The 27,456-nt window shown below is 42.0% G+C and overlaps 1 protein-coding gene across 4 annotated transcripts in view; it reads right to left on the reverse strand.

Moving 5' to 3' along the window:
* Positions 1 to 27,456, reverse strand: part of PTPRR (protein tyrosine phosphatase receptor type R) — a 234,030-nt gene that overhangs the window by 62,946 nt on the left and 143,628 nt on the right. For all 4 annotated transcript variants that reach the window (XM_025476593.3, XM_025476594.3, XM_025476595.3 and 1 more), the window contains one exon: positions 24,115 to 24,377. In XM_025476593.3, coding sequence (XP_025332378.1) covers positions 24,115 to 24,377 — 263 coding nt within the window. The remainder of the gene's footprint in view (positions 1 to 24,114; positions 24,378 to 27,456) is intronic.

Here is a 27,456-nt window from a genome sequence, read left to right on the forward strand (position 1 = left end):
AATGTTATCGATGCCTTTTCCCTTTTTTATTGAGACAGTTTACATATCATAAAATTCACCTTTTTAAAGTGTTTTAGTATAATCACAGAGCTGTGTAAGCATTGTAACAGCTAATTTATAACATTTTCCTCGGCCCATAAAAAAAGCTCCCTACCCATGGGCAGTTGCCCTCTGTTCCTCCCTCTTCTCAGTCCTCGGAAACCACTCATCTACTTTCTGTGTCTGTAGATTTGCCTGTTTTGGACATTTCGTATAAATGGAATCGTAAAACATATGACCAGTTCTGTCTGGTGACTTTTACTTAGCATCATGTTGTCAAGGTTTATCCACGTTGTAGTATCTATCACGAGTGCACTTCTTTTCATGGCGCAGTAAATTCTATTCTACGGATATACCATATTTATTTATTCATTTATCAGTTGGTGGACATTTGGATTGTTTCCACTTTTGGCTATTATAGATAATTCTGCTAAGAACATTTGTGTACACATTTTTGTGTAGCCGTATGTTTATTTCTCTTGATAAACATCTAGCAGTAGAAGTCATTGGTCATATGGAAACTCCAGATTTAATTTTCTGAGAAACTGCCAAATGTCCTTCCAAAGTCTGGCTGCACCACTTTACATTCCCATGGGCAATGGACAAAGGCTCGATGTCTCCACGACTTTGCCAATACTCATTATTACCCGTAATTTTGATTCAAGTCATCCTAGTTGATGCGAAGTCATATCTCATTGTGGTTTTGACTGCACTTCCTTGATTACTAAGGATGCTGAGCATCTTCTCATGTGCTTACTGGCCATGTGCACATCTTCTAGGCAGAATTATCTATTCACATCTTTTACTCATTTTTAAACTGGGTCTTTGTCTTTTTATTTTTGAGAGTTTTTAAAAAAGATTTTATTTATTTATTTGACAGAGAGAGAGAGCAGGGGGAGCAGCACAGGGAGAGGGAGAGGCAGGCTCCCCATCCATCAGGGAGCCCGACATGGGGATTGATCCAGGGACCCTGAAATCACACCCTGAGCCAAAGGCAGACGCTCAGCCACTGAGCCACTCAGGCGTCCCATGCACGTTTTCTTCTAAGAGTTTTATAGTTTTTACATTATGTATTGGAAAGCTTGTCTAATTAGAGTAAACAATGTATATTTTATAAATAATAAATCTATGATGACATATTTGTATTGATAAATATCTAACGATAGATATTTATTTATTTCCAGTTCTTTCTGCTATTACAAACAATGTTACAATGGATATTTTTTAATTCTATCTTTGTTTATGTGTGCAAATATATCTGAAGGAACAATTTTGAGAGGTATAATCAATATAAACTTCTACTATGTACCAAGTATGGCAAAAGTAAATTTTCTTTGTTATTTAAGACATTACACAAAGCAACCTCTACCTCTTTTATTTCCCTCTTTACCAGCTTCTAAGACTTTAAGGATAGCATTACTAGAATATTGGAATTATGATCACACTATAATACATCTGGACTGGTTCTACTATATCTGGACTCTAAATCTACCTTCATTTTCATGGAATTATTGGTAATTTTCATTTTTTTCTCTTATTTGGTTAAAAAAAAGTAGGTGCATCTCCACTGAAGTTTATTTTTTATAGATTGCATACACGTTCTGTTTTACTTATATATTATGTAAATTGTAAAACATTTATAAGATTGGAAGCAGGAAAGGAGAAGATAAAAATAAATATAAATGACTTTTCTAATTTCTTTTTCTACATCAGAGTGGACCATTCCCCATATTCCTTGGCGTGAACACACACACTTTGAAACCATGGTCTTGATTATCTAGACTTAGGTATACGGGTGGCAGCTTCTTTTAGCTGCTTGGAGTACATGAGATGGTAAGCATCTGACACGGTGCCAAGAGAATATCTACCGTATAATCACTATTTATGAAAGGTCCTTTAAAATGACATTTTAGTTGTCTACCATGGAAGCCATTTCAATCTGCCTTCTAGATACACAACTGATAATCATTAAGTTTTCACTATAAGAATTTGCCATCCAAAGGATGTCTATAACTGTAAAGACAAAATTAAAATGTTCTAAATTTAATATATTCAACAGCACTTCTCCAAGGCAGATGGCAGTGGAGAATATGTAAAAGCAGACTTTTGAACAACGGTGACAAGAATATTCCCTGTTTCTCTAACAAACTATTCTCCTTCAGATATCATTTTATAAGTTAATTCATTCTTTCTTCTTACCAGAGACCTCAACATAGAAATCCTAACATTCATCTAGACAATTCAAACTCTGAAATATTCAATAATGACTTTTTTTTTTAAAATCTCCAGGACATGTTTCTGTGAACAACAGAATAATCAACAAGAAAAACATACCCATGTATAGAGATAAACCCACCTTTCAGGTAAAGGGAGGCTAGAAGCCTACAATAATCTTAAATGCCAACTAACTCTGTCATCTGAGCGTGGTAAGTGGTCTTAAGCTGTAACAGCGACATTTCATCCTGAAAATGGTCATATTTGATGATAAGAGTGGACTTTAGAAATATACGAATGAATCTAACTCCTAAAAGACTCTCATGGGGATGACAAGGTGCAGAGTCACCAGATTTAGCAAATAGAAATAGAGGATGCCCAGTTAGGTTGGAAAGATAGCTGGAACTGCCAATTTTTGTAATTTAATTTAAAAAGTGGAATACAGGACATTTACGGCGTCCTGACAAAGTCAGGACAGGATGCAGGACAAAAATCATTAAATACAGGGCATGTCCCCTATCTACAGAATGCCTTAGCCACTCCACTGAAACGAGACATAATTGACTTAATTTTCAGTTCCTTCTCTGCATCCATGCCTTTCTTTTGTTCATGGCCGAGATTTGTAGATGTGGGAAGGGAAATAAGAATGAAGTACTCAGGGATCCCTGGGTGGCGCAGCGGTTTAGTGCCTGCCTTTGGCCCAGGGCGCGATCCTGGAGATCCGGGATCAAATCCCACGTCGGGCTCCCAGTGCATGGAGCCTGCTTCTCCCTCTGCCTGTGTCTCTGCCTCTCTCTCTCTCACTGTGTGCCTATCATAAATAAATAAAAATTAAAAAAAAAAAAAACTTAAAAAAAAAAAAAGAATGAAGTACTCAGAGATTTTCAAGACTGATTACAAATGAATTATTTGTTCTCTTTATCATAATGTTTTTACTGATTCCAAATAGAAAAAAATCATATTTGCTTTTATTACGTACCAAACAATTGTAATATAAAACCTAATAACTCATCAGGGATTTTCCTGTAAGAATGCTTATTGATTTCTGATATGGATAGAGATCCATGCTAACAAATGAAAAATAACATTTTTTTTTTTTTTAAATCTCACATAATCACGGTACTTGAAAGGTTGCTCAAATTCCATGTCTGACTTCAGGGTGAAGTGCGTCTTTAAACATCTGTGATTTTGATTTGAATATTCCATTCTATGTTATTTTGGGAATTGCTTTTTGACTGCTGGACGTATGAAACAACCTAGTACGGTAAGCCTTAACACTGGTAGTTATATGTTTAAGAAAGGTTTTTTAAAAAGACTTAATAAAATAAATAAAATAAAATAAAATAAAATAAAATAAAATAAAAATGACTTCATGGCCCACTGCTTTGTATACAGACGCACTCTGAATCGTACCATTCTAGGTTGAATATTTGGTGTAGAATAGTTCGAAAAGTTGGCTGTTACATAAATTCTGTGTATCTCACGTGAAGGAAATTTACTCCTTCTAACAAACAGCCTTCAACAATTCAAGTATTTTGAGTTTACCTGTATTATAGATGAGAAACAGTATCTTATAGAAACTTAAGAAAATGCAAGTCTCAGGGGGAAACAGAAGAACACATAAATTTGTGGGCTGAAGCATTTACAGCAGGTCACATATGTTTGAAATATTGTATAAAACAATGTGAAGGTAAGTCCTGGGAACTTTCTTTTTTTTTACTCTCCCTTGTCTGAATGATCAATGCACACATTTTCCACCACAACTTCTACACGTCAGATAAGAACATCCAGAGAACTCAAAGTGAGATAAAAACGAGGTGTTCAAGACAATCTGTACAAACGGATAGAGTTCATTAACCAAATACTACTGACCCATTCCTGGAGTTCAGGCCCACACCTAACAAATTCCAAAAGTTCTTCAGACCTCAGCAAGTCAAAATATACTACGGAAATCGTTTTTGACAAGAACTCTTGGGCTAAGCTTTAAGTAATCAGTATCTGGTTGGGACAGGAATCACTCAGTATCCTGTGGAGGAAAACAGCTGACACGAGGGCCATTGCAGCTTTCCCTCATAATCATACTTTCTGATGTACTGCCAGTTAGCTCCTGGGCTGGCCTGCTAAGATGCACGCGGAGCACCGCGGGGACCCCGAGTTCACCCCCGCCTTTTCCTGCAGTGAAGTTCTCCCACCTTTAGTGCTTTACCAAGAAATCCATTTTCACTACAAATCCTAATGGTTCTTCTGAAGCTCCTGGAGTCAATGGTGTTATTGGTTTTTTCTTTTTTTTGGGGGGGGGCGGGGGTGGGGGTGGGGGTGGGGGAAGAGAGCAACAAATCCTTTCTTGTCTAGAATGAACACTGCAAAGGCTGAAGCGCCCAAATCCTATGGCTCCTGTGTCTGGGTCTATTAAATCGTTAGCACTGGCAACCAAGAAGAAGTAAAGAAGCCTTTCGTGATTGAGTTCTAAGAAGACTCTTCTGCAGGGCCAAGGACACGGGAGCTGGGAAGCCCTGTTGAGGGCGCCTGCTGTCTGAACAACCAACATCATCCCCGATGACAGGGGATCTCTGGGAAGGGAGGTTTCTGCAACTCCTCGTCAGCCTTCAGATGGTTATGTGGCCCTTCCCCTGTCTACCAGATTTGGCTTTAGATCTGAAAATGGCAACAGGTATCTCCAGCAGGATTTGAGGGAACAGAGAAACCCAACTGCTCAGATGTCTTCCTTCGCACCAACAGCAAAAGCCCAACCTGCTGTTGACCCTGAGTGTCTCCATCGGTCAGCGGCGCGCAGGTGCCATCTAGGGGTGGCAGGGGGCACCGGCGGCTCTCCTCCAGGTGGGATGGGTTTGCGCACCTTAGGCTGGTCAAATAAATTATTTGATCTTAGAGAACACGTCTGCTTTTCCTCTGACAAGCCTGAGTGCAGTCTCGTTATGGACACCCATCTTCGTAAGCATGTATCTGTACCCGAGGCTGGAGCAGAACTACAGAGGGTCTAGGGCATCAGGGGTGGTGGAGACTGGAGGAGGTGGGAGCTTTTTCTAGCACACAGACCTGGGATCGACTGTGCAGCCCACGGACTCCCTGGCATTTCTTAAATGTCTATCTATTAGTTTTCTCATCACGAAAGCGAAGATCCTAAAATCTCCGTCCCTGCGGTGGTTATGAGGAGGAACTCCTGTTACATCGTCATAATGCATCTTGTGCGGCACCTGATACATAGCAGCTGCTCCGTGGATGTTAAGTATTCACAGAGGTATATCAAGGCTTTTCTAGTTCTTTGTTCTCCATACAGTGGAGTAGTTATTTTGGGACTTTTTCTATGTGTGTAAATTTTTTTTTATTGGAACCAATACTAGGCCTTGGGATGTTATCCTATATCTAAATACGCCCCCAAATGACCTTACTTCCTCCCTCCTCTTATCTTTGGTCTAACAACTTTTTCTGTCTGGGTTCAGATTAAAGCTCAGATCTGGTTCTTCACTGGATAGGTTTTGCTTACACAGAGAGCTGCTTCGTAGCCCTGATGCTTTCTATTCTGGGCATGCCAAGAGAGGTTTAGTTATTTAAAATGCATGTGTTATATTAACAAGATCATCCAGAAAAACAGGCCTGCCATATGTCCCTGATAGAAGCTGCACTGCAGGCATTTACCCATTGTTATCCCTACTCCTCGGGACGCCCTGCGGAAGCACTTGCTTACGCGTGCTACTGCCAAATATCCCGAAGCTCTCAGCTTTGTAGGTTAGGGATGATGCTAAAGAACCAAAGGAACAGTTTGGGTTACAGTCAGAGTTGACGTCGCACATGGTCAAACTGCTGCCCAGGAAGAGACGCTCATTTATCCCAGCTAGCATCTCGCGGGGGCCACCTGCTGCTACTGTGAATAACAAGTGCAGCCATGGCCTTGGGGTGTCCTCCTTTCCACTGCACCGGGCTCACAGGTGGAAAGAAGAGTGGCACACAGGGGACTGCTCCCGTCCATATAGACCATCATGCAAATCTAAAGAACTAAAATGAGGCGGAAATTGGGAGAATATTAAATGCCTTTTATAGGTTACATTTTCAATGCATTACAGGTTGGCTGCCAGATTGGATTTGGGGTCACTACTAGGTTTTTTTAAAGGGCCTTGGCCAATGCCAGGTCTCCCTGACGGCCTAACAATATTTATTTAATGTCTTGGGGTTTTCTGCTACAAGGATCTGCAAAATATGAGGATCCAAAACTCTGCAATCTTCTCCTAGCGATTTAATCTCAGTTCAGTTTCACAGACCTGGCCTCTCCTTTGGGATCAAACTCCCCCCCCCCCCCCCCCCCGCACCAACCCCAGCTAATCCAGCGAGGGAAGAAATCTTTGGGAGGGTCGTCGGATGGGATGATACTGGAATCCGAAAGGAGTGCCAGCTCTCCACGAGCACACCGACCGACTCTTTGGTGATTCTACGCCCTGAGTTGACCCTTGTTCTAAATGTCTTCAAATCCTGGTGTGGGAAATACGGAGAAGGAACAAAGCAGCAGAGTCGGTTCTCAAAATAAAGGAGACACAGATGAATAAATGGTCCAACACTCTTCTGCCCTTTGGGAAGTTCATCCTGGTTATGGACTCACCAGGGCTGCTTCCCGTCCCACCCACTTCTTTCCTGCTTTCTTACCACCACAACCCAGGGCACTTTTAGGTCTTGTGCCTAGGACTTGCAAATGCCTTGGGTGAGTAAGAATGCTTTTCCTGTGTAAGAACACAAGACATTTTAGGAACAGGAAAAGCCTATCCGGTCCAACATACCTGCCCTTTTTAGGTTTATCTTAATCTCACCTTCCTGTATTGTTACCTTCCTTCGTCTTCCTATACAGAAAAAAAAAAAAAAAAAGGCCAAAAAATCCCTCCACCACATTGCATTGCATTTCTCATGATCTTTGCTATCGCTAGGCCTGATAAAATCAGACCTACATCGTAGTCCCTCTGTCTTTAGAACCGATGACTTCTGGGAATAGTCAGCAAGCCTAGGAAGACAGTTGTACAATATTTCTCTTTATGGAGTCCTAAACTGAGTTTGAAAGAGGAGGCTCCAGAGAAGCTGGGCTTCGAGGGATGGGAAGGTCATCCAGCTTGAGTTTTTACGCTTCGATTTCAATTGAGTTGCCGGCTTTGTCCCGCTCTGGGTTAGGACATTGGCTTCCAGAGTGCTCAGTGGTAAGGGGCATGTTTATGTGCAATGGGAACACAAGCTGGAAGCAAACACGCAGGTGGCTACCGAGGAATCACAAACAGCAGAGACCTGTTAAAAAGCTTAACATTCTCCGAGCCTTTCCTTGTCCCCGTCACACGCTTTGTATCTGGAATTCCCAATAAGCTGGGCTAAGCCCCTCACCCTTGTGAATCAGCTGAACTGTTCATTCAACAGATGTTTCATTACTTGAGAAAAAACACACACTTTGAGTGAAAAAAGCTCAAGGATGTGCCTTTCCCACAAAACCTTAGGAGGGACCCCCGGCAGCGTTTATATTTAGTGTCTGCAAGTCTCACGCCCTGGAGTTTTACTTTTTAACTGTGCAGGTCAACAAATCACTGAGAAGACACCCAAACTGTCTGCCAGATGTCGACCACTGATTAATTTGTCTTAAGTTCAGCCAAAAGGGAAGAAAATACGATGGGTGGGGCATGAATAGCAAGCACAATCAACATCTGACCAACCAGGGTTTCCTGTCACCATGGGAACAAAATTGATTGGCACTGGTTTCCTGTGTACAAGTCAAAAACCAGTAGCAACTGCAGTAACAAGAATCAACTACAGATAAGAGACGTGGAAATTAAATCAAGTCATGTCATCAAAACTTCAGCTTGGAACCCTGAGCAGAAAAGTCCCGAGATAACTTTGGAGGTCGCTTTTTTCCCTTACGACTATCTCATATTTGCAGCCTATTTACTTCGAATGTTGCCACGTGTGGCATGGGCCCTGAGGTCGTTAGGAAAGGACAGGAGAATTCACACTTAGGACGGGGCTTATGCGTCTTGCCCAAGACTCAGTATTTCCCATCCTTCAAGAGAGAACAGTTTTCGAATGCTCTGGAGAGGACTTCTGTTTCAGTTTTGACACTACCTTGGAGTCCAGCTCCAGAGGGCACCTTTCGCACAAGGACGGGCCCGGGGATGCACCCAGGTGACATGTCCCAGGTGTAAGGCGTAACTGAAGCTTGCAAAATCTAAAATCACAGGAGACTTAAAAACCGAGCCAGAGTGGCAACATTTTCCTTTTTTTGGTTTGTTTTTACAGTTTCCCTGAAGCCCCTGGCTGCTCTGGCCGTGGGTGCTGAATGGCAGTCCCACCCCAGCGGCGCGTTGGCGAACACAGCCCCCTGCCTTGAGCGTGGGTTCTCCAGGCTGATTTCTTGTTGCCTGATTCAGCAGTCACAGGGCCTTCGGGAGCATCGAGGCCCGTGGGGTTCCCAAATGGGGGGCAGCCACACACCGAGCAGTGTGGTCACTTGCCCTTTCTTTCTCAAGAGCTCGCGGAAACTCTAAAAAACGTTAAACGCGCCACATGTAGAGGTGGGGTCGTGGCAAGTCGTTGAGGAATAACACAACAGGGGAGAAAAACATCTGCAGAACAGACGATCCTTTTTACCAGCAACTTATGGTTAAGAGTGGATTTTGGAGTCACACTGCCCAGGTTCCGCACCTTACGACTGTGAGATCTCGGGCAGGTGACTTGGCCTCCATGGACCTCAGTTTTTGCATCTGGAAGATGGGCGCACACTGAGCAGGCTTAGTTGGGGGATGATTGCGAGGATTCATGCAGATGATAAATCTAAAATACCCGGGACAAAATCGGGCCCCCGGTGGGAGCCACGTCCCCCCACCAGGCTTTACTCATAGCACAGTTGCCCCCATGCCCCGGCCACCGTGGGCCCAGCTGCTGCGAGTGCCCCAGCTCCTACAAGGTCATGGCCATGGCCACGGCTCCCCTGTGCCCCCCGCAGCCCCACTGCTCCCATCCTCTTAGGACCACGGTTGCTGTCTGTGCACACGGTTATTGCCTTGTCCTCAGCCACGCGTACTGTGTGGTAAGCCAGCAGGCCACGTGTGTGCATGAAAGTCTTCACTAAAAGTCGGTGGCGGTTGTCTCTGGGGGTCAGACTGGCTGCGAGAGAACTCCTGCGGTTTTGTTTGGGCTTAAATATGCTTTCAGAGTTTCTGCAAGAAGAACATGTTACACGTAGAGTTCATTAAAAATCGACAAAAATCTAAGGGCACTAGCGGCTCAGTTGGTTAAGTGACCCTCTCTTGATTTCGGCTTAGGTCATGGTCTCAAGGTTGTGGGATGGAGCTGCCCACCCGCCCGCCCCCCGTGGGGCTCAGGACGCACATGTCAGGGAGCCCGCTTACGATTCTCTCCCCCCCGCCCCCCTCCCTTCCCCTCCGTAAGAAAAAGAAATCGTCAAAAATTTGTAAGAGCTCGAGAAGCATCAAGGTCTCATATTTACCAACATTTGGTATTGCCTCATGGCCAACCCTCACCAAGAAAGGAAGGGTGTAGAAGGCCTCCCTTTGCAGTGCGCAGAAGGCAGCTTCTAGATCGCCCTCTTATAAAATGAGCATGAAGACATAAGGCCAGGAGACAGTTTATTTGCCCTCCTTGTACTAAGATCACAGACGGCATTTAGTCACTGACTTATTTCATTGTTATTTTTATCTCATGTCAAACCTTTCCTCACTTATCTTTATGTCTAAGGAGAAATATTTTTGATAAGAGGAGAGATCTTTTGTACATTTTAGCCAAGCTATTCCCAGGAGAATGCCCTTGGGTTGGCCCATAGCTCAGTTTTGAACAATTACCCTGACATTATCCTGAAAACAATCCCTGTGAGTTCTACCAAGAATAAATAAAGCACAATAGGGTAAAATTATCCTCCAAGTGAGGAAAGGCAGTTATATTTTAGTCAGGAAATCTAAGGCTTTTCTTCTCAATATGCGCTGTTCTTACGCTCTGTCACTGAAGAATTCACAATGTGGATGAAAAATTCAGATCCCCCAGTTATTGATTTGGGGACTGAATATTGAAAAAAAAAAAAAAGTACCCATAGCCAAGTTGAGTGAGTTTATGAACTGACAACTGTCCTTGTAGAACAAATGGTTGTAATAGGATGGAGAAGATAGAGGGAAGGAATGGAAAAGCATTCAGAGCAGGTGATTATTCTTAGAATAATGACAAAGCAACGCTTAATCTAGTTACTGTTCCCTTTACCAACTGTTGAAGGCTTAAATATCTGATTTTAGGACACAGAGAGGCCAGATGAGGACTTTATTTCTAGACTATTTGTCAAGTTCTAGGATGAATGGGTTCACACTCAGATCTCTAGCATAGCTCCTGTTAAAGGCAAACTCTTTGCCAAGAAAGAGCCTTTCGAATGAATGCCTGACCAGGCCAACACAGGACAATCACAGTCAAATAATATTGCTTCTTGTGTAGACTCACATCACAGAAAGGTCATGATGATGTGATGTTTTCGATCTAACTTTGTGGGAGATCTTCCAGGAGCCCCAAGCTAACACCCAGTAAAGAGTGATTCTTTCTCTTCCTCGCTTTCCTTCTCCTCTTCCCCCTTTTCCTTTTTCATCTGCTTACTCTTTTTTTTGGCTTATACTTTGGTCAACTTAATTCAAGAAAATTTCATCAAGAATCCAATTTGGTGCAACAAATACCCAATATGTACCTACCATAAGCAACACATTTTAAGGGAAAAATCAAGTTTCAAATATGGACAGAAATGTAAGAGCCTAGAAATGTATGTACAGTGACTGACAGCTCGGGGTCTGGAGGTTCCCACGGTCAGTTAGGTGACATTGAGTGAGTGACATAACCTCTTGATTAACTTCTAAGCATAAATAATAGACAACACATCAGAGTTACTCTGTAAAGAATTGCACAAGAAAAATTAATAGGATTTCTACAAGGAGTTAGCAGACACTCTTGTTCTGTGATCAGGTATTCCAAACGGCCAATGAACAATGTATCTGAAAGTAAGCAATGGCTTTTCTAGGAATTATTTTTGGATTTGTATTTGTCATAAACAGCCCTAGGAAGCCCTAACGATGTCTCAGATGCACTGAGGGGAATTATAGGTACCTCATTGCACCAATACAGAGGAATTGCACTAAAAGAGTCTCATGAAAGCTGCTTCCAAACAGGGCAATTGATGCACTCTGCACAAAACTGCCGAAGCATGAGGAAGACACACGTACTAGCCTGTATTTCCCCTCAGGCCCCTGATTCTATCCAGAGGTTTATCCTGAGCAAGCCTATCTTGAGGAAACAATTGTGATCTTAAAACTCTTTTCAAAATTGGGGGCTCCCATTAAGAAAGAAAAGAAAACCTTCCCGGCAAGGCCAGGAAGCAGAACAAGTGCACGGAGAGTTGAACTTATTGAAGAGTCTGAGAAGGGCAGGCCCCACTAGCCCAAGTCTGCCCCAGGGCCTTGTTGGGGACACAGCAGAAAACCACTGATTTAGATCAAAATGTGGAAAAATCTACAGCGAGCTACCAGGCCAACTCCAATCCTATGGTTGAATAACCCAGTGCTGACAGATGGCTCCCCGAGGATTTACAGTTCTTTGTAAACACGTTGGTTAACTTTTTGTTCCCAGTTCCTCAGTAAAACACAAAGGGGTCACATCTTGTAATCCTAATCATTTTAGAAAAGTCCATCCTCAGGAACCCTGTGTTAAGCAAGCAAGTAAGGGCGGTTGGACCAGCTGTTGGGGTTAAAAGCGAAAGGGACTTTAGACAATCACTGGAAAAGTTTTCAGCTTTGCACCTGATGAGTTGTTTCAGTTTCAGGGCTCTGTTTCCAGAAAGGGGTGTGCCCGCTGCTTTCACATCAGAGGCCCTGCTGCTAGCTGCAGAATTACAGGAACATCCCTGGGACCTGGGCCAGGACCACTAAGATTGTGGTTCTCAAATGCAAGTAATTTAAATATAGAAATATAAAATAGAGTAATTTAAGTGTATTTGAACATACATAGGCAGTTAAGTATAAGAATATGTTTGATTATATGCATGACTTTAAATATATGCATATTTTAAATATATATGTATATATCGATATGTATCTATCACGTGTATAGACCTATATCTATATATTTATATCTGCTTCTATCTCCCCAATTCTCCCCCAGAGCTACTGCTTCTATCTCCCCAATTCTCCCCCAGAGCTACTGAGGCTAAACTTTTGAGTTTGACTCTAGAATATTCTCTATCTAGAAATACTATCTAGATGGGGGAATAGAAGTTCTATCCAGACATGTTACTATCTAGAAGAATGTTTAGAAATGTTGTAGTTTTCCCAGGGGAGTCGGAGGTGAAATGAGGTTTAGGAGCCACTGCTCTCAGTTTCCTCTCAACTCTGAAATGCTGCATGTCTGACTTTTCAAGAAGCTCCCAGTTCTAATCTAGTACCGCCACCTGTTTCCAGTCTGTCCCCATGCCCATCATGACCACGGCCACCAACCCCGAGTGGGAATGTGGGAAGGGATGAAGCCTTTTAAGGTCTAATGTGCTCCAGGCACCTTTATAGACAATAAGAACACTAATGGTGTTAAGATACCTTATCCCAAGGAATCTACAATTCAGTTCACTGAATTACACAGTTTAGTATTCTGAAGAGTCACAATGATTTACAAAAAAAAAAAAAAAAAGTGTGGGGCCACTTTTAGGCCATTTTTAAGCCATGTTTTATTATTTTTATTGTTTTACTAATTATTAATATATTCAGGAGCTTGACATTCTAAAGCCATTCAATTTTGTGCCTATCCTCCCACCATGAGGGCGATAAAAGTACTTGAATGAAGTGTAACCATTAAACATACTTCAGGGAGGCTCCTACTGACACTATTCTAGAGATTTCATGACACACTTGCCAGCTTAGATTTTGCTGGTAACACCATAGAGGATGTAAAGCCAGACTTGGGAATTTCCGTCACTCACAAGGAGGCAAGGATTGTTACTTTTAAGGCATAATGTTGTTTCAGTGCACCCCCTACCGGTCATATCTAGTAGGATCCATTTAAATTAGAAATTAGAAAAAAAATAAATTAGAAATCTTGGGGTCACCACTTCTTAAATATTTGCAGAGCATGCCCCTCAGTGCTCTCAAGGATTTCACATTTGGTAGAGATGAATTATTCCAATAATATCTCTGTGTATACGTTTCTAAAATATCCATACACCAAGCTCTTAGACTCCATCTGCACAAATAACAAAATACATGAGATCTTCCTCCCCAAATCTGGTGTGTGCGTAACGCTTCACTGCTTACATTCTTTGATTCTCACCCAAACGGAAGCACATTCACTCTACTCTGAACTGGTTCTAATACCGAAGCCCTTCCCTCACACAGTTTTTGGACCTGTTTCAATTAATTTGTGTGTTTTTCTATTAATTACTGCCTCTGATACATTTAACACTCCATGAACTGTAAGGACAGAGTGGGCAATGAAACACGTTTAAAGTTGAAATAATATACACTATAAAGGCTGGTTTAAAAAGGAGAAAAAATACTCTTCCACAAAATGGGGATGGAAAATCTAGCCATCACTGCTACAGCCAAGATGATAAAGATCACCTGTATCAAGAAGTTGGATGGAAGAATTTTCCCTCTGCAAAGGGGAAAATTAAAAACAAAAATGTTTAAGTATTTTTTTTTAAGACCGGACTTTCAAAATGCAGTTAGGAAAGTAAACATGAGAATGAGGACAATCGCCCCCATACAAAGCTTTACAGGATATTCATGGATGAAGAAGTCTTGCCTCTCCTGGAAAAATCTACAATCTTGTTATTTGAGGTCTCTGTTTAGATTTCTAGGCCATTATTTTATGTACACGAGATGATTCCATGGCATGATTTTCACGCCCGAGGGTTCTGATGCATTTCTGTCCTGAAATAACAGGTTCAGGATAGATCTCTTTAATTTTACAAGACCTACCTATCAAGCTAAGCCGACTTTAAAACTCATTGGTCACATAAAGTGGCTGGAGAAATGAAGCACCGAGGAATAAAATGGCAGGTGAGAAGTTTTCCATGTCCTGGGACTTTCTGGGACCCGATGGACAATTCGGAGCAGAAACGGATGTGTAAGGCTAAGTCTGGTGAGTGAGGCTGACTTTGTGTGATTCGGCCGGTGTTTAGGAACCCTTATCTGTGTGGAGCTACGAAGGGAGGAGACACAGAATGAGTTCTCAGGAGATTTGACTCATGTGTGAGGTGTGTGCGTGTGTGTGTGTGTGTGTGTGTGTGTGTGAGAGAGAGAGAGAGAGAGAGAGAAAGTATTTGTGGAGTCAGGGAAACTACTAGAGGTAGTTTATCCCCAGAGGTGCGTGTTTTTTCTATGGATGAGACGCAGGAAGGGAATTTAAGGAGAGCAGGACGGATTTGGAGAAAACTGCCTGGAGAATGAGAAAGAGTCAACTGAAAAACAGGAGGGGAGCTGAGTGGGAAAAATTAGAGAGGGAGACAAACCCCGAGAAACCCCTAACTCTGGGAAACACACAAAGGGTTGCGGAAGGGCAGGTGGGTGAGGGGACAGGGTGACTGGGTGACGGGCCCTGAGGAGGGCACCTGATGGGATGAGCACCGGGTGTCATACTATATGTTGGCAAATTCAATATAAATTTAACAAATGTAAAAAAAGTAAATAAAACTATGTATGTAGTAAAGGAAATGTAAAAAACAAACAAACAAAAAACCCCCAAAAAACCCCAACCCAACCAAACAACAAATTTCTGAGCATCGGATTGATTAAAGTGGAATAAAAATTCCAATTTGTTTCTCAGGATCCTTAGGTAGGCTAAGGATTCCGTTGGGAGAAGGATATTCTTCTGAGTAAGGGTTTAGTAACAAACCTCTAATGTAGGAGTCAAAATGCAATGGCAGATAAAACACAACATAATCGTCCTGGAGCCTGCACTCAGAGCAGGGGGACGAGGGTTCTGGGAGGCTCCCTAAGGGCCCTGCGGTGCAGCGTGAGGGCGAGGCCAGGCCAGGAGGGCAGCTCAGTGACCCCAGGCCACCTGCCAGTGTCCCAGACCTACAACTGGAGGCCAAGGGGGCATATCATCTGTTTCGCTTTGTTTTTGAAATATTTCTTTCCATAAAACTAACCTAATTTTAAGATCTTGTTCCTTTTCTCATAATGAGATTTAACAACTATTCACGGAGGATGCAGGATGTGTCAGGCACTGTGCTATGGACACCAGCACGCGGGGACCTGAGAATCAGGAGACAAAAGGAGGGGAAGGAGGAGTGGGCCAGCCAGGATGGGTGGACAGTTACTGAGGCTCATATTCAAACCTCTGATTGAGCATAAAAATTGGCTCCTGAGTACAAGGCTTCCTATATTATAATCCACATTAGGTAATAATAATAATAACACATTCTCTTTAAAATCACTTGTGGGTTGTATGAGAGATGAAAACGACTGGAGGCTACGCATTGTTAGAAAGCACATCACTTCCAAGTGAATGTGTTCCCACCAGTTTGTTATTTCTCCAGTTACAGCTCTTTCATCATCACACCGAGGCCTTTTTGTAAAGTACCTGCCAAACAAGATTATGCTTCACCTGCCAGAGAGGACATTACATTCATTATGGATTTTTTTCTTTTTTTCTTTTTTTAATTTTTATTTATTTATGATAGTCACAGAGAGAGAGAGAGAGGCAGAGACATAGGCAGAGGGAGAAGCAGGCTCCATGCACCGGGAGCCTGACGTGGGATTCGATTCTGGGTCTCCAGGGTCTCCAGGATCGCGCCCCGGGCCAAAGGCAGGCGCCAAACCGCTGCACCACCCAGGGATCCCTGGATTTTTTTTCTTAACAAAAACAAGAACCAGCTTCCTTTTCCCTAGAGGGACTGGCTACTGATGGCTTCAACCTGCAGGTCCTCACTAGAGGGCACTATTTGCACGTAATACGAAGCATCGAGGCCAGCTTCGGAAGATCCCTGAGAACAGAACCCTCACACCGTGTTTAAATGACATCCAGATAATCACCAGGTTTACTGAATGGAAATGACATTTTAACGTTCGTGATATATGTACAAGTAAAAAAAAAAAAAGCCCAAATCCATCAGTTGAAAATAATTTTGCTAAAGTCACCTGCTATGGGTGATCTGTGTGTTTTGTTTTTGTTTTTGTTTTTGTTTTTCCTGTTTTGCTATAGGGGTCACGTAGCAATAGCTGGGAAAATCTGATGACAACGGAGTAGAGCATCAGTTCATAGGAAGACCATGCCTGAGCGGTCCAGAAAATGCACATCGCGGAACCCTGAGCTCCAGCTTTAAGACACATTTCAAAAGACTCCAAAGGCAACTGTCTGCCTGAAAGGTAAGAAGAAAATCTCCTGACACAGTAACGCAAATTCAGAACTGGTCTCTCTCAAAATAGGAAGTGAAACGTACTCTGGGAATCGTCTGTGCCTGCCCTGATTAGGATGCTTCTACAAAAAAAGTCCATTTCACCTAATTCTGTCCACCTGTACATCTAGATCTGGAACGTGGTCCCCTAGCAAAGGCTTGAAATCTTATTTGAAAAAGCCCTGCATTTAGTGCTTACCCCTCCCAGTAAAGCTCTAATTTGATCACAGGTAGGGGAGTTGGTGAACCAAGCAGTAAACCACAACCACATCTACTTTAGAGTCAGAACAAGGGAGAACCCTATAGAGATGCTAACGTGATGCAGCTAGGGGAAGTAAGCATAATTTTCTCTAGAAATAGGTCAGAGCCTTAAGGAATAGCTCTCAGAGTTCCCAGGAAAGAGCTGGGCTTTGCCCCCCATCATGGGAGTGGAAATGGTTGACGGTGTAGTAGGGCTGGAAGCCAGTGTCCAGGATCAGACTCATGGGTGTGGAAAGATGGGTGGGGATGGCATGCTGAGAAACCTTTTGTGCTTGAGTGTCAGGACACAGGAGCCTGGGTGATGGGTGGCCTGAGGGAAGACACGGAGGAGAGGACCCAGTGGGACTTAAACTCCTGTTATTCCACCTGGGGTCCCCTGGGGCAAGGGGAGGTGGGAGAGGGAAGGTGCTGTGACAGGGACTGACAGGTTTCAAAACTTCTGCCTCCATTTTCTTAATCCCATTGTTTTCTTTTTTAAATAAGGAACACTTCAAAGTTTTTTTTCCTAACCCTTCAGAACCCCACCACACCTCCATAAAAGTGCAACCATTGCCTGTCCTACAAATAAAGAGGAAAAGAGCTTGATGCTCACCATCAGCAAAGGGCTTGTGCATATTTCCAAGGCCTCCCCAACTCTGGACATCCCCATAAAAGTACTTTATAAAGATATGATGATCAAAAAGAAAAGAAAGCTTAAAATTATATCAACCGTGTCAGCTAGGAGGAGGTAGCTAGCTGACATCCACCCAGCCTCTAGAATGGGAACAAGCAGACGGAGGAGAGGCTTAGACTGGCGTGAGCTTCTAGATTGCCTGGGAGATGGTTCTCCACTCTGAGCGTTTGGAATCTACCTCACAAAACTGAGTTTTACTTGTTTAGAATCTGAAACACATTCTGAAAGCTATGCATGAAATTTGCTAAGAGGAGCGGGGGATCCCCGGGGGGCTCAGCGGTTCAGTGCCTGCCTTAGGCCCAGGATGTGATCCCGGAGTCCCAGGATTGAGTCCCACGTCGGGCACCCTGCATGGAGCCTGCTTCTCACCCTGCCTGTGTCTCTGCCTCTCTCTGTGTGTCTCTCATGAATGAATAAATAAATAAAAAAGTCTTAAAAAAATTTGCTAAGAGGAATAACTGTGTGATACTCTGTAATATACCTACTTAATAAATACATTGATTTGTAACCGATTTTTTAGTTATTTTCCTTAGAACATAAGATATGCTCTCCCCACCCCATTCCAATATAATACTTGTTAGGAGTACGAGCTCTGGAGCCAAATTTGCTTGGGTTCAAATTCTATTTCTCACTCTCACAAGCCCAGTAACATACTATTATGTTATTTGGGCAGTAGCTTAAATTCTCCAGAGTGTCCATTCCTCACCATAAGGAGGAGACAGCAAGTCCCTTGTGAGGATTAAATGAGATCCGGCATGAAAAGGGAAAGGGTCCATAAACATGACTGAGTTGTTGTTTTGATTGGTGTTACTTGGAATTAAATCAGGATTAATTTCTAAATGGTTGTTTGTTAGGTGTTATGTTATGATTCCCCATCGTCAGGCTTTAAAAAAACCAACAACAAATGAGTGGTGGTTGCCAATGTTTGGTGGTGTTGGGTCACAGGTTCCATTAGAAGGACTGGTGGTTCTTTGAAGGAGGCTCTTTGGCACGTGTATCCCAGGAAAGATTGAGGAAACCTAGAGTGTAAACCTAGCTTTGTGGTAACCAGTGTGGTCACCTTGGCCAGTGCAGTGATGCCGCCATGCCTCACCTTCCCCAGGCAGTTGCCCTGCCTGTCCCCCACCCTACTGCTGCGAGTGTTGGCTGTGAATGGCTCACTGGAGCCACTTCTCTTGAGAATCACCCTTGGCTGATGGCAGTGGCCTAGGCCAGAGGTGCCTACGGAGTTAGGCTTCTCTCATCCCCAGGATGGCCTAGAGCCAATGGTTGACAGACATGGGACTACAGATGCCCACCCTGCTTGCCTAAAGGTGGAACAGCTGTTCGTGAGGTACCACCCAGGCACCAGGGCTCCCTGTGTGAACAGACAGAGACCAGGTGTCTGCTGAAACCACCTCTTTGCTTGGCTTCTCCTCTGTTCTGCTCCTCCTACTGTACTTTAGGCTTCTCCTGAGAACGTCCTCTCAATAAATCACTTGGACAAGACTCCTTGTCTCAGGCTCTGCTTTTCTCACCAAAGACCTAAAAGAGAAGATTCTGGGCCTCCATTTCACTAGACAGAAAGTGAGGGAGTTGGCTCCATTTTCATTGATGGGTCTATTTCATGAATACAGATTTTAATTTCCAGAGGATTGTTGTAAACTTTGTACCCCAATATTCGGTTGTATCTATTCTGTACACTCTTTCCTTTTCTTGTATTTCCCAAAGGAAGATTAATTGAGAAGCAATTAGTTATACATTTTTGAACACTGAAAGGCTTCTGCACTAGGGAGGGCAGGGGACAGACGCTGGGACACTCCACCTTGCCTGGAGGAAATTACAGTAAACAAAACTTTTAGTTTAGGTGTAGGACACCCAACATTTTCTTGGTCAGGCCCATGTTTTTATTGCTTCCACTACAGCAGCATCTTTTTAGCTTGGATAGAAATCTCCCAGGACCAGCCTAAAAAAACCTATAAAATTACGTAACATCATTATTTGCACAGTATTTACAGACCAAAAAAAAGAAAGAAAGAAAGAAAAAAGAAAACAAAACAAAACTCCAAAACTCGTACTAAGGTAGGGTTTAAGAGAAGTTAGAGAATGTTTATTCATTGGATTCTGGCAGCCCTTTGGGACCCACGCAAGCCTCAGTTGTGATACCTTCCATTTAATGCCATATCCTTACTGACCCATTAACTGATTGGGAGGGAGCGTGCCCTGTCACAAGGAGATACCCTTTCTTGACAGTTCCTTAGCTGTCCTTGTTCATTTTTATTCCTAGTGAAAGATCAAATTAGGAAATAATGTGAATCTACCTGTCTGTTAATTTCCTTTCCATAAAATTGGCTGTTAGTCTTATAGTAGCCTAAAGGGGAAATTTGCAAGAACTCATATTTACAAGTTCTCGGTTTTCCCAGTGGAAGAAGCTGTATTAATCTTTTAATTAGAGATCTTTTGCTTACTGGACATTTGGAAACTGGCTTGTATATGGTTTCCTTGGGAGTGATAGGCCGGGAATTTGAGGAGGACAGGGACAGGACAAGACAAGGGGGAAAGACAGAGACAAGACAAGAGGCTAGCTATGGCCTCATGCTGTGCCATTCACATTGTCTAGCTGAACTGCCACAGCTGCCCAAGGCACATGCTGTTCTGCTCATCACAAGTGAATTGCCAAGTTCCAAGTTTTACATGCGGTCGTTGTGGGGCAGGCCTCTGGATGTATCTTTCAGTTCATGGACTCACCATGGGAAATGAATTCATTTGTTAGGTAAGAGTAGATTTAATCTGATACTGAGAGCTGTTAAGTTACATTAAATGGTCAAATTTGTAAATATATACTTATAAATAGGATGAGAAAAATTGTAAGTCAATCGACAGTCCCAAAAATATTTATGAAAAAATAAAATAAAATATTTAATGATGTCAAATGGCAGGCTCAACTTTATCTATTCAGTAAAAAAAAAAAAGATGTTTGAAGTTTCCCAAGTTCAACAACTGGCCTATTATAGGCTCATGGAATGGGATCATGGAACAAAAACAAAAAGAATACTAGATTTCCTTTTCCTTCTCACAGACAAAAATGTCATTTTGTATTGATTGCTAATTTTATGGTGTCCTTTGAAAAAAGGCAGAACAGATATTATCAAATCTATTTTGTACATTGAGAAAACTACACAACAAAGGACTTAATTAACATGGTGGATCACTTATTTAGTGAATGTCAGAGGTAATATTAACACAAGGACTCCGCTCTGTAGTTTATCATTAGGCTGTTTGTTCTTATGGAAGCCTCTTTGGAAATACATGAGATGTCTAGATGCAAATGCATTAACTCCACAATATTTTTCTGGTGTTCACAATGTACCAGGGTCACAGGAATCATGAGAGACACGAGAGTATCTTGAGTCTATACCTGTCCTTGAGACTCTTCCAAGCTGGTGAAGGGGCAGGACAAACTACTGAAAATCAGTTGTAGTGCCTTTCTGGATTAGTCTTTTTTTTTTTTTTTTTGGATTAGTCTTTAATGAAAATCACTGCTAGCAGTGATGTGAGAACTCAGAGGTGTTAAGAATCCCTACGGGTACAGATAAGTGTCATGGCCAATGGTAGGAGGTAAGTTTTGGATGGGATCTGGAGACCAGAGATCGATGAAGGAGACAGAAAGAGGGGCTAGGTGAACAAAGATGCAGATGTGGACAGGAACACAGCACAACTGGAGAACAGACTGGATGGAAGGGAAGGTTCCTTTTGGGGGTAGTGGCAAACATATTTGGAGAGAAGGATCAGGGACCAGTAGCATAGGACTTGTAAGGCCCAGCAAGATGGTCTGTGCCTAAGGCACAGAGGAGTCTACAGGCACAGGGGAGCTTTTGAGGATTTTTACCCAGCAGAGTAATCTAATGCAAACAGTGTTACAGCAAGATAAATCTGAACTGTGCGCAGTGTACAATCTGAACTGAAGGAGAGAAGGGAATTAGACCAGGCAGAGAGGATGAAATAAAATAATATACGTGAAATATGCAACGCATGTTAGTCCTGATATCATTCTCGCCATCTTTGCATTAACAAAGAGGGCACAGTTGGAAAAAGAGAAGGAAAATTGATGGGTAGTTATCAGGGCTGGGAGGGAATGACCCCAAGCCCTTGTTAACAGAATAGCTTTATTCCTCTGAGGTGGGGAGGAAGTGGGAGGTGATGGGTGGGGATGCAGGGAAGTTTATAGACCAAGTGGCAGGGAACCTGACTCTGATCACACACGCGGCTCGGCTGGAGTCCCCCCAGGTGAACCATAAAGATGAGTAAGAGACCACCTCTGTACTCTCCCTTCTCAAACATTTGCTTCATTTAAATGAATAAAGAGATACCTAACTTCACGCTCTTGAAATTCAAACATGCCCAGCAGCGGCCTGCCAAAGGCAGGGTTCTGGCAATAGGTACTACTTAGAGGACTGAACCACTGGCCTGGCTTAGAATTGGTGGTGCATGATGATAATAAAAGTTAATCTGACTTCTACATAGTTATATTATCACCTTTAAATCATCTATAGAAAATGACCACCTTATTGCTTTCATCTGAGCAGATCTGTTCCGTCATCATCATCATCCGGCCATTGGTACACCACCAATGCTCAGATACCTGCTTTGAGGTTTTCTTTGAAGCAAATATCAATGTATAAAACTAATTTGGGTGAAGCAGAAGAGCCTGAAAGAAGCAAAGAAGTCAAGTTTAACCCCTTCATGTCACAGATGAGGAAAGTGAAGCCCCATAGGCCAATGATTCATATGAAGCCACTCAATTCAGCAACGGCAGGGCTGGGTCTGGAATCCAGTTCTCCTGACCCTGGGTTGGCCTTAGGGAGAAAGTTCCATCCTGTCTACAGCCCAGACGGCAAGGTAGTGGTGCCCAACTAAGAAAACAGTACCTGGAGACTCACGTGGATCTGTACGGAAACCAATGAGTATTTTAGGGGATGAAGAAGGAAGATTTGATTGCTCTCTATTTTTCTTCTGTTCTGGAGTCAAAGTGTTCTCCCTTTATAGGACTTTGGAGATCACTGCAACAAATCTCTTTCTTTCTCCTTCATTCATTGTTTTTTTGATAATGCTTACAAAAAAATTTGAATGACCACCTTGGTCTTCTGAAATTCTTATATTTTTCAAGGAATGTGGGATATGCGTGTGTGTGTATGTGTGTGTGTGTGTGTGTGTCTGTGTTATGGGAGATATAATAAAAATTTAGAGATGTGATCTGAAAACTAAAGCAACAAAAAGGACAGTGATAGAAAATGAAGATACAGGAAAATAAGAGGAAAATGAATCAGGGAGTGAGCTTTGAGAGCTTCTCACTTCCCCCACTGCCCCGACATGCAATGTTGGATATCATATCAAGCGTATTTTAAATATAAACAGAAAGCTTCTTATTTTAAGAAATACTATGGGAAAGCTTTGCTTAACATTTTGGGGAAGTAGAGAATTAGCCCCCCATTTATGTACATTGCATATCTTGGTTTTCATACATTGGCTTTGCTTTTATTTATTAATTTTTTATTGTTTAGAAAAGATTTATTTATTTTAGAGAGAGAGAGAGAGCATGAGCAGGGGCAGGGGCTGAGGGATAGAGAGAGAATCCTCAGGCAAACTCCTGCTGAGTGTGGGGTCCAACTCAGAGCTCAATCCTGAGGCCCTAAGATCATGACCTGGGCTGAAATCAAGAGTCCAATGCTCAACTGACTGAGCCACCCCAGGCACCCCACATTGGCCTTGCTTTATTTTATTTTTTTAAAGATTTTATTTATTTATTCATGAGACACACACACACACAGAGAGAGAGAGAGAGAGAGAGAGAGAGAGGCAGAGACACAGGCAGAGGGAGAAGCAGGCTCCATGCAGGGAGCCTGACGTGGGACTCGATCCTGGTACCTCAGGATCACACCCTGGGCTGAAGGCGGCACTAAACTGCTGAGCCACCCAGGCTGCTCATGCTTTAAATGGGAATGTCAACATGAATACATCATAAAGGCAGGTAAGGAAACAAAAACCATGTCATGCATGGATCTAGAGATATTAACTGTTCATTTACTCAAAGGAAGCAGAAGGAAAACTCTATAAAAAAGTGATTCCTCCTACCTTACTCCCAACAATGGACTTTGGCAGGTAATACCCCAAGTTTATTCCTAGTCCTTCTCTCTACCAGAGTTTTGATGACAACTTAAGAAGATGGTATTATGTTACATCAGTAGCCCTCAAAATGTACTCAGTAAATGACTATAGAAGCTGTCCTGCAGTTGAAGATGACCTTGGCTTGGGTCTCCAGTAACTAAACAGAATCTGATGTAACTAAATGATCTTTGTAACACAGCTCGATTCTTTGGGGGGACAAGAAAGTCTATTTTCTCCTTGTGTCCATTTGGTGGTGAGTAATTTTACTCAATATGCCAATCATCTCTGGTTCTATCATTTTTAATCGGTGAATACTCTTGAAAACAAAACGAAACAAAAGAAAACAACCTGTAGGGGGAAACAGAAGAGCTCTTACCTCTCCTGAAGTCCTATGGGCTTCATTTTGAAAGGAGAAGGGCAGACGGAGCTGGTAGCTTTGATCTCAGGAGTGTATCGGCCTTGAGGGTCGACAACCACATTCAGTACCTTGGGGGCTTGCTCGGGCTGGACCATGCTGTTGCCTGTTTTTGCCTCAGACTGTGCGGGCTGTAATGCAATGGGCGACAGGTGGATCTCCTGATTTTTCTCTTTATCTTGTCGCAAGGAAAGCTGAAACTTTTCTTTCAATCTGTAAAGAATCTATAGAAGGAGATATAAAGGCTTGTGTTTTCACACCGAACAACAAAATACGATCTCTTCCATCCCAACCCAGAAGACAAACTGAAATGAAGAGTTAATAATACAACTAAGCAAAGCCTTCTGGAATGATTTCTCAGTTCTGTGGTCCTCAGATTTTTCTCAAACAGATATAGTTGGTATTTCTAGTTATTAAATAAATGTGTCCATGGATCTATTCCTCAAACAGATATTCGAAATAAAATTTGGCTAATTTTATAAGTGCCAGAAGTTAGTTTGATCACATATAGGTTTTCACTCAAAATGACTGAAAGGGAAGGCTGATTGAAAGGAATAGCCATGAAACATGGGCTCATGACATTTATAGAAACAGAGATCTGCATCTAGACAACATGTGGGAAGAAACTTGTAAAATATTAATGAGAAAAATAGTTATGCTATAAATCGTAATTTCTTGTGTTGGTAAATATCCACACCAGTCGTGTATTAACTTGAATATCTGGTAGCTTCTTCAAAAAATTAAGTTTAGGGCACCTACCAAAGGATAATTTGAAAAACCAGAATTTTATTTTTTACCTCTTTACCTTTTTAATTTTTCTAAAGATTATTTATCTATTTGAGAGAAAGAGAGAGAGAGGGAGGGAGGGAGAAGCAGACTCCCTGCTGAGCAGGGAGCCCAATGTGGGGCTCAATCCCAGGACCTTGAGATCATGATCTGAGCTGAAGGTAGACCCTAAACCAGCTGAGCCACCTAAGAGCCCCTCCCTTAAAAAAATTTTAATGCCTGTAGGAACCAACAAACATTTCACTTCTTCCATTCTCAGAGCCCTTTCTGGACGGCTAATTCAATTTATAAATGGTAGGGCTGTCATTTTAAGCTTTTAAAGGTATTGGACTGACTTTCCTGGGACACTCCATGGATGAATTTGTAAGGGAGTAAAATTTGTCTTCTGTGTACTCAGGCTTCTCCGTTAGTAAGCTTTTCTTTTCTCTTTTTATTTGAAATTTTTTCAAAAAGTATTTTATTTTTTCTAGTTTTATTGAGATATAACGGATGTATAACATTGTATAGTTTAAGGAGTACAACATAATGAATTGATATTTTTTTCTTCTCTCAATGTTGACTCCTCCACTCCAATGCCAGCAGTAACTAGATGCCTTCATCTTTCTTTAAGTATATTCTCAGGAAGTGACTTAATAAGTTAACACACATGAAGAGGTGACTTAACCCATTGTCTATAATTACAGCACTGATGATGTCTGCATTTTAAAAAGCTTTAAGCCTACTGAACTCCCTTGTTTAAATTTTGGAATCCAGTCTTAGAATGAATCACATTCACTCTAATTAGTCAGGGTGCTAAGTCTTTCTTTACTTTTCTTTCAGCGTTCCTCTAAATTCTAGTCTCCCCTATATTTGATATCTACTGGAAAAATACAGAATCTAAATACACTTTTCTTCTTGTTAAAGAATGAATAAGCAGAAAAGTAAATTGGGAAAGAAATAACCTGAAATTGTAGAGATGATAAATAACTCTGAGAATTTATTTCAGGAAAATTTTAGAAAATATTTGTCTAGTATTCTCAAAATATGTTGGTAAAACTTCTGGGTACCTACTTGAAAATAAAAACACCAATTCAGAAAGATATGTGCACCCTTATGTTTATTGCAGCATTACAGAAGCAAATCTCAGTGTCCAACAATAGATGAATGGGTAAAGAAGATACACCATACACAATGGACTATTACTCAGCCATAAAAATAACAAAATCTTGCCATTTCCAACAACATGGATGGACCTAGAGAGTATCATGCTAAGTGGAATAAATCAGAGAAAGACAAATACCATATGATTTCAGTTGTATGTGGAATCTGAAAAACAAAATCAACAAAGAAGGAAGCAAACAGAAAAACAGAAGCAGACTCCTAAACCCAGAGAACAAATTGGTGGTTGCCAGAGGGAAGGGGCTGGGGGACTGAGTGAACGGGTGAAGGGGACTAACAGGTACAAATTTCCAGTTAGAAAATAAGTAAGTTACAGAAGCGCAGGCAATATAGTCAGTGACACTGTAATGACATTGCATGGTGACTACCTTTGTCATGGTGAACACCGAGCAACGTTCAGAATGGTTGAATCACTATGTTGTATACCTGAAGCTAACTTACATTGTATGTCAAGTATACTTCAATAAAAAATACAGAAAATGGTTACGATGGTAAAAAAAAAATAAATTGTTGAACAAAATAAGATGATAAGAAATCAAAATGAAATAAAACACAACAATGTAAGATGAAAAGGTATCAGGCTGAGATTAAGAGGAAAAGAACCTAAAAAAACTGAAAGCTTGGGAGAGGGATGCGAATCTTCTTTCAAGCAATAAAGAACAGAACTGACAGTGCAGAAAACACGACCAGTGGTATATGTGGCAAAGGCAGGAGACTGCCTGGAATGTTGAGCAAAAAGATCAAGAAATGAAGATGGAAACAAGAGAAACGATGGGATACAGGAGTCAAAGGAAGGTCACAGTAAACGAGAAACCAGACTAAGTGGGAGAGAAGCCAGTCATTCAGATATTATTCAGAACTATTTTTCCAGTGCTTGCTTGCCTGTTTACATTTGGGTTTTGGAGAAGCATATTTCAAAAATGAAAATGAGAAAGCCAAGGGAGTGTCAGCTGTCTCAATAGCTCTTGACAGGTCACTTTTTACGATTGCACGGGTGTAGCATGAGCTCTGGTCCAAAGTCCTTCTTTACTTCATACACTTCTATTCTGGATGAAGGACCTTTGTCACATATTTTACAGTCAACTGTTAGGTCATTTCTGGTTATAGGTCAACTTTTTAATCTACGTAGCATGTGTACAAACTGATTTACATCTTTTTTTTTTATGATAGGCACACACACAGAGAGAGAGAGAGAGAGAGAGGCAGAGACACAGGCAGAGGGAGAAGCAGGCTCCATGCACCGGGAGCCCGACGTGGGATTCGATCCCGGGTCTCCAGGATCACGCCCTGGGCCAAAGGCAGGCGCTAAACCGCTGTGCCACCCAGGGATCCCTGATTTACATCTTTAATTAGGGAAAA

The sequence above is a fragment of the Canis lupus genome, chromosome 10 (genome assembly GCF_003254725.2).
Source record: "Canis lupus dingo isolate Sandy chromosome 10, ASM325472v2, whole genome shotgun sequence".
Taxonomy (NCBI): Eukaryota; Metazoa; Chordata; class Mammalia; order Carnivora; family Canidae; genus Canis; species Canis lupus.